We start from the raw sequence: 8,677 nt of genomic DNA on the forward strand, positions 1-8,677 counted from the left end.
AAATAAAGAACGATAAAACAGTATAGAAACGAATAGTATTACTGTTTATTTGTTTTTTATGCATTTCTACACCATTCTTCCGATTGCCATGAAACTTTGTCAAGTACAATCCCGCAAAGGTTTTTGGTACAGTACGTTTAAAATTTGTGGGTTGGTTTTTAAGTTCTTAAACATTTTGTAACTATGTTTGTAATGAAGACTTCGATTCAGTTTTACACGTTGCCCGGATCTGTGATAATTTGTTGTAATGAATGCGCAGTTTATTTTTAAATAGAGACTTAATTTTAAAAGCTTATTATATACTTATCTTAAACTAGTTGAAAAAAGTAACCAACTTGCTAAAACTCGCCTTAACTTAACCAGTATATTCTGTTCACCTTTATATTTATGATTAATTTTTATCATAAAACATTTTTTAAGGTTTCACTGAATTAAACATTTCTTAATTCAATAAAAAGACATGATGATGTGTTATAGATATTTCATGAACTTTTAGAAAAGTTTCAATAAAAAAATTGATGAATTTTAGTAAACTCTTACATTAGAGGAGGTGATACTAGTGCTAAATATTTTTGTTGTTACATTTTTTCTGAGAAATACTTTCATATCTCAGTTATATTAATGGTGACCTTTTTATATAATTTTTTAGTGAACTGTATAAACCACACCCAACAGTTAAAAGGCCCCTGAATATATTAGTTTTTTTATGGGACACACAAGTTGTTTTTTTTAATTATTATAATCAACTGTTACTTTTTTTACTTTCGTTTAGACTGCATATAAATTTCGTAATTAATTACATTTTTTAAGAACTATTATTAAAACTTTATTTTGTTTGCATTATATACATATTTAACGCATAGGCTATAGAGTATCTATTTACATTTTTTATTATTTACAAATGGGTTTGTTTAAAATTTTCTTCATTTTTCATTTCAATTTATTTTGAAGTATTAATGTATTATCGTAATTTTTTTAATTTGAATAAATATGTATAATGTAATTTAATTCAATAAATATCAAAGTTTTTATCAAGATCATCAGAATTTAATCAAATCATCAAATTTTTCGACGAAATAAAAATAATATTGATAATTTTTTTTATTATTATTATTATTTTATTTTTGTTATATATTTTTTATGTTCATATATTATAGCATATGGTTGGTGTAGAATCAGAAAAACGTATTAATCGGGAGAAAAATGTTAATTTTTAAGACTAAATTATTTAGTCTTTTTCGTAGAATTGATTGTTGTAACAATAGAGCTCTTAGAGTTAGTAGTTATAAATTCAGTTAAAGTTGCATAAGTTAAAATTAAAATCCAATAAGAATAATTGGATAAAATTGTTTTAAAAATTTATTTATTTACGTCCCTTTGATCCTACACCGACCATATATGAATATCAACTTGAATTTATTTTTAAATGAACACATACATAATTAACTAGCTTATTTATTAGATAATGATGAAATTTAGACAATTACTGGTAAATATCAACTTTGGGTTCAGTATTTTGGAAGTTTTGACATTTTTATATCTAGACGCAAAGAAGTGTACGGCCAGAAATTAATATTAATAAATAATCACTATAAAGTGTTATTAAACTACGAAATAGTGGTCCAAAAGTTGTTATTGATTATTTTTTTTATTATCATTATCTAACAAATTAGTAGTTAATTATGTACGTTCCCTTTTGAAAACACAAAATTCATACCTTTATATGGTATGAGAGATGAACTTCAAAAATATTTCATAATTCAGGAATTGAGAAAAATCTGAAACTAAAAAACACCAATATAAATATTATCAACATTATTTTTATTTAATCGAAAAATATGTTGGTTCATTAAATTCTGACAACCTTATAGAGAACCCAATATTTTAAATGTTGATACAGCTTTTTAAAAACTGAAAGATGTTAAGAAATTTCAAATAATGCTTATCACTTTGATAAGACAATTATAATTTTGATATATTTAATTATTACCAAATTTCTCTATAAAATAAAAACTTTGAGCCATGTTGTAGTAGTCTATTTAATTAATTATTTTTTTAGTAAGATCTTTGTGTTTTTATTTTGGGAATACAGTGTATTTGTTAAAAATATTACTCTCGTCCATTATTTTTTAGTATTACCTTTTGAGTTTATATACTTCTTAGATATTTGTTGAATATAGTTTTAATTTTAAGTAATACTAGACACGAATGATAATTTTTTATTTTGTACGTTATTGTAAAAATAACTCATCGCTCTATTTTCAAAATGTAATAATATAAAACTGGATATCGACCAGTCAAAATAATACTTAGACCATTCTTCATTTGACAGAAAAAAAAATAGACGCTCATTTAATTTTTGAAAGTTACACTAAAATCTACACGTAGAAATATTTTTTTTACAATAAACTTGTTATTTACAATAAATCATAAAAATAAATAAAATTTATAAAAACTTCGTAATTAACAAAAAAATAGGGTTGTAATATATTCAATAAATTACACAGTATTATAAAATCAGGACTGATTGATTTTTTTTTATATTCAAATGTTTATTAACACCTTGACGGACAGTTAATGACATGGTATTTTACAAACACTGGTTTTATGAGATGCATGGGGTCAGAACAACTTCCTCCTTCATAATAAATCGTTGAAAATATTACTGCTATATTAGTAATGACATTTTTAGGATACTTTAGATAGAATATTTTTAGAATAGTCATATTTTAATATTACAGCTGTTATAGCCGTACTTATACTGTTATAGTAATATATGTTTTTGTCCATCCACGTGTTAATATATAAACATATTTCTGGTGGTTTTTCTATAGTACATAAGTTTTATAAAAAATCATTGTTAAGTTATCGTACATCCGTTAGCTCAAAATAAATGGATAAAATTTTTCTCGGATATGTTTTATCAAGAAATCACAATTATAATCAGAACTGATTGAAAATTATATAAAATTAATATTTATGTCCAAACAATTAGTTACTGGACATTAATATGTATAACCACGTATTGAAATTATGGTTATTGGGATACATAGTTTTTTTGTTGGACTAGTAATGATTTTTACTAGTTGACGTCATATTTTGTTTTTAATTTTGAATAGTAGTATAGATATTTAAATATATTATATTATCGCTTTAAAATAAACAAATAAGTATTTTCTAAAATGATACCATAAATGTTACTGGGTAACTATTATATTATTCATTACAAATAAATAAATATTATTTAAGAATAGTTTATTCATTTAGAAAATTGTCATTGAGTTAAGTTTCATAGAGAACTTTGAAGTGTGAACTCTATAAGATACCTTGTAAATATTCAACTTTCAGAGTATATTACTTTTTAAACTTATTATATGTAGTAAAAATTATGTAATGTCTAAAATATCTAATTGATCATACTTCAAACCAATATACTTTTATTGATAATACAAATATACGAAGAATCCTGTAAATTTACATAGTTTAATATTCAATTATTTCACTAAATTTAATAACTAAAGATAGAATGACTGGCAATTTTAATATGAATATCAATCAATTATACAAACTAAATACTTGTATAACAAGTAATATAACATTTACAATAATAGAGATGAATTTGATAACAATCTCTATCTTTAAATTTAGTGAATATCTTAGGTATTTTTTATATAATATAATAATAGTATATATAGATAAATAATATTTAACAGCTATAGGAAAACGTAAAAAATACACAAAATATACAAAAAAACAACAACAATTATACATAACTTGGAAAAAAATACAGTAAAAACTTAATACAATATATTTTTGAGTACTAAATAAATAATATAAAGTTAATCTACTATTTATTAGTAGTAAGTCGTAGTATATCTCTTAGTATTCATTGAATAATTAATTATGACTCATTTATCTATAAACCATGATAAACATTCAGTTAAAAAAAGACAAAAACAATCACATAATAATTACTCATAGAGGATAAATATACCTTATGAATATATGTATTTTCTAAGAGTAATAAGCCGTGTTAACTGTATGATATATAGTTTTAAAATAATAAATTTTAAGGTATTAGAATTAAAAAATTAAAAAATGTTGAGAAACACGTTAATATTTCTTATGATCTATTAATTTAAAGACTAATATTATACAAACACACAGAGGAAATGTCTATTAAGACTCTTATCCTTTTTGTCTATATTTAAAAATGATATTAACTATGATAGAAAACCTAACCCAACGGAACCAAGTTAATTTATATTTTAAAACTTATTTTAGACCAATCAATAATTAATTTAATCCATTATTTATATTTATCATTATTTATGTATAAATGAAACTTTATTCATATATTTATATATAAATTATTTAACAAAAAATTAGGGGATGTATACTTAATAAATCAGACTGTAATTTTTTTAGGAAAAATGAAATAAATATTATATAAATATAATTATTGAAATAAATGAATTATAATAATGACTAAAAAAGTGTTATACAAGGATTCTTGACTACAGAACATTTAATAATATGAATTAGTTAACTAATTTTTTATTTATCGACATGATTTTTACTACTGTTCAATTTAACCTATTGTAAGTTTAAATTTAGTTATTAAATTTATGGACAAGCTTTTCAATGTATGTTTTACGAAATATATAAAATATTTTTACAATCTAGAACTGGAATTTTTCAATGGTTTACTGTACTGGAAATTAAATTAAACGAAGTATACTATTACTCATTTAAATCAATAATTTAATTTATAAGTGTTATTTTTTCTTAATTTCAAGAATATTTTATGCTTAAATTTTATACTAATTAAAATAATGTTACAATAAATTTTAATCAATGAAGTTCAGTGGCATAGTAAAAATGATACTCACAGTATCTCATTATTAAAATTAAAATAGCATAATGATAATGCTGAATTTTTTTATAGTACCATTCAAAATAGTGATGTAATAATAAATAATATTCAATTGTATGAATTTTACTTTAAGACTGACAATGTTATATTATAGTTCTAGAAGTTATAACTACTTGTTTTTCGAGAACTTCCATTCTGTGATGTACCCGATACAGTATAAATTTTGGTTGAATCTTTGGATAAGTCGCACGACTTTTTTAATTTTTTTTTTAAATCTGACAAGACTTTACGTTTAAGTACAAACACAAAAAATATTAGTACGCCCTGTAGTGAATTGACTGAATCTAATACTTCCCAAACATACTGCAATTGGGGTAAAATTCTTCCTAAAACTTCTGACGTCCATGATATTCCCATTACCAAAAACAATTTGATACTCATAATAAATCTGCGAAAAATATGAACATTTAATAATTGACTAAAAATAATCAATATTGCATTGATGTATGCAAACTGTATTAAAGTAAATATGATTGGTATATCATACATACATTCACATATATATTGCAAAGTTATTATCTTACTTTTCTTTTTCAGCTTGAAACCTTTTTGTTTTTGTATCGGATCTTTTGAATTTGTTAAGCTCTGACTTGATTCTGACACAATGCATGGCAGTTAATAAAAATAAGAATATGTTCACCAATAACATGATTGACATTGGAACCAAAAAGAATACCACAATACTATTATTGCTATCTAAAAATACAAATTACAATATTATATACATAACATACAATATTATACATATAATATTGTTAATTGTAATGAATTAAATTTCTTAAGCTCAAGACAAAAGAGTATGAAATACAATAATTTGATTCGATTTTTATTTCCCACATACAATCGTTTTTATCCGTTTTTTTAAGATCAATTAAAAACAATCCACAAAATAATACTACTCTCCAGAAAATTGAAATTCAAAAGACTTGCCCTTAGAAAATGAACGCTCATAGATAGTAATATTAGTATCCTTGATAAGATACTATATTCTATTGTGTTTCAGTGTTATGAACAGTAAATTAATGATGTATTGTTCTCTCCTCTCAGTATCGTTATAATTCTACTTGATATTATTGAATAATGAATCCAATAACTTTACTTACTAGTAAACCAACAACTATGAGAGCCCATGTTTGGTAATAGTTGTTCAGGGATAGTTCCAGAACCATAGAATTGAGCAGCTACAGTCAAACAGGTACATGTCATGGCAAATGTCCAACAGTAGATATTGTAGAATATTGTTCGTTTAGATATTGAAGTTTTCCTACGCACCGTATTTGTGTACCTAAAATTGACACACGTGTGTAGTATAGTTTTTATATTAAAAAATAATTTTTATCAAAATCTGCTTGTTGTTAGTATAACAACAATTTGTTTGTAAAATGTTTATACATATACATTGTGTTATGAATATATTATGACTAAAGATCATAATTTTTTCTAGTTAAAAAAAAAATTAAATAAAGACCATTAGAATTATAAAAAACTATATTAAACATAAATAAATAATATTAGTTAATTATTATGAATAATGGAAAACTTAAATAAATATTGTGCAAGATTACATCGAAAAAGTTAATTCTTGCCTTGTCAGCTAATTAGTTTAAGTAGATAAATAATTATGATAAATTATAAACAGTGTCGTATAAAAAAATTCTCTAAGCATTGTTATAGTATATTAGTATTGTAAATTATAATATATTGGTATATAAAAAATTAACATCAATATTAATGCAGACTACTTAAAAATAGTGAATAAAGTAACCTTCAAATCTAACCATATCTTCCAGATTTCCATCGAGGACATTTTATCAATGAAATGTATTGTTAAGTGTTGTTAGTTATTGATCATTATATTATTTAACTTCAAAGTTAAATACATTTTTTGTCTAGCACAGATATATTTACATTTATATTCTGATATTTTTTCCATAACAAATTTAATAAAATGAAATATCATTGTCATGGACAATGCAAAATAAATATTATGTAAATTATAATTATGAAAATGTTTTAAAACGTGCAATAAAAAGCTTCAGTATTGTTATGATTTTTCAAATAAGTAATTAAACATTTTCTAAAAATATAAAATTGGAGTTATATAGATTAATATAGTTTTTTTAAATTTCAATGATGTATAATATATATTGACATTGTGCACCGTTCAATATTATTTAGTACAATTTAATTTCATAAAAATTATCAAAATTATAAACGAATGAAATTCAATTAAGATTTTAGGTCCGTATTCAAAATATTGCAACTGAAATAAAAAAAAAAGATAGTATAGAAAGGTTTCTTTTTTAAATCAAATTTTTATTATTAAAAGTTCAACATAATATTAGCATACAAGTTAACTAAGTAAATGTGGTTCTCGTGTAAATAATAAATATAGTAATTGCTAACTTTCACGAATGTTGTCTATTTAATTATACTAAAACACTTAAATTTTATTTTATTATTAGAATAATATTTTATGTACTTAGTTGATAGTGCATACCTTAGAGTCCAATAGATATCAAAACAAATTACATTGAGCCAGCAAAAAGAAGCGAGAAATGCGAACAATGTAACATAACCTGGAATAACAAAATAATACTGAAGTATAATGACATAATCAAATAATACTAAAATATTAAAAATTTACTTGCTGTAAAAATAGCATAGTTTACAACAATAAACCTTGTAGTTTAATAATATTAATGCATTTTTAAAGAATTAGTATGTAAATAAACATGATGAAAAAAAACTTATGCCATTTAAATTAAGGCTACAAATATTTTTGTGCTGTAACTTTAAAAAAATTATTTTATGTTAATAGATTTTATATTCTCATATTTATTTTAATGTAATATTACGTTCATCAATAATATTTTTTACATTTCATTAATTAAGTGTTTTAAATACTTTATATTCAGTGTGGTTTTGACAAATTCTAAAATTTTTGGTTTGGTGACTATTTAATATTTATTATTTATAGTTCTTTTTTAAAAAAAATTTAATAAACTATTATAATTTATAATTTTAGATATGATTTAAACAATTTTTATAAGATTTTAGATTTCCGGCAAAAATTGGATAGGAACATTTCTTATTGATGTTTTGTAGTTAAACTGTAAAGTATTTTAAATTCATATATATATATAATTCTGGTTTTAAAACATTTTTATATATATCTTTAATTACTAGTTTTTACAAATAAAATTTATGAACACTATCAAAAGTTTTATCATTTAGCTAAAGCAAGATATCCTACTTCTATTATGTACTATAATTACAATATGATACTATACAATATTACAATTTTTAATACGATACTATTCACTATAAAAATCAAATTTTTAAAATATGATAATTTATTAACATATATATATATATGTTAGTAAATTTTAAATATTTTTACATTGTTATTATAGAAATATTTCCTGAGGACTAATCACTTATTAACTAATTGACTGCAACATCAAAATATAAATTAAAAAATTATTATTCATTCTGTGATAAAGTCATCCTACTAGGGAAAAAATGTTGAGTGCATATAATAAATTAAAATTTTAGAGCTTTTAACTGTACAAGGTGGTTTATTGTAAACCACTAGATTTTTTCTAAAATAATAATAATGTTAGACACTTTTTTTTGCCTCATTTTAGTAATAATTATTTTTTAGCTTCGATGCTAAGCTGAGAAGGTATTGGTTTTACTATGATGTGTTTTTTTTTTTTTTTTTTTATTTTTTTATTT

The 8,677-nt window shown here is 22.1% G+C and overlaps 1 protein-coding gene and 1 long non-coding RNA gene across 3 annotated transcripts in view; one reads left to right on the top strand and one right to left on the bottom strand.

The window, feature by feature from the left end:
- LOC126898908 (uncharacterized) overlaps window positions 1–8,677 on the top strand; it is a 132,392-nt gene that overhangs the window by 94,844 nt on the left and 28,871 nt on the right. The gene's annotated exons all lie outside the window — the stretch shown is intronic.
- The window catches only part of LOC126898786 (probable G-protein coupled receptor Mth-like 3), a 26,250-nt gene continuing 21,101 nt past the window's right edge, over window positions 3,529–8,677 (bottom strand). The window contains exons 3-6 of one of the 2 annotated variants that reach the window (XM_050673132.1): window positions 7,437–7,515; window positions 6,040–6,221; window positions 5,461–5,632; window positions 3,529–5,324 (exon numbers count right to left, since the gene is read on the bottom strand). In XM_050673132.1, coding sequence (XP_050529089.1) covers window positions 5,033–5,324; window positions 5,461–5,632; window positions 6,040–6,221; window positions 7,437–7,515 — 725 coding nt within the window. In that variant the 3' untranslated portion in view covers window positions 3,529–5,032. The remainder of the gene's footprint in view (window positions 5,325–5,460; window positions 5,633–6,039; window positions 6,222–7,436; window positions 7,516–8,677) is intronic. The other variant, XM_050673131.1, reaches the window with a different exon arrangement.

This window comes from Daktulosphaira vitifoliae, unplaced genomic scaffold, assembly GCF_025091365.1.
Source record: "Daktulosphaira vitifoliae isolate Bord-2020 unplaced genomic scaffold, ASM2509136v1 Scaffold_2, whole genome shotgun sequence".
Taxonomy (NCBI): Eukaryota; Metazoa; Arthropoda; class Insecta; order Hemiptera; family Phylloxeridae; genus Daktulosphaira; species Daktulosphaira vitifoliae.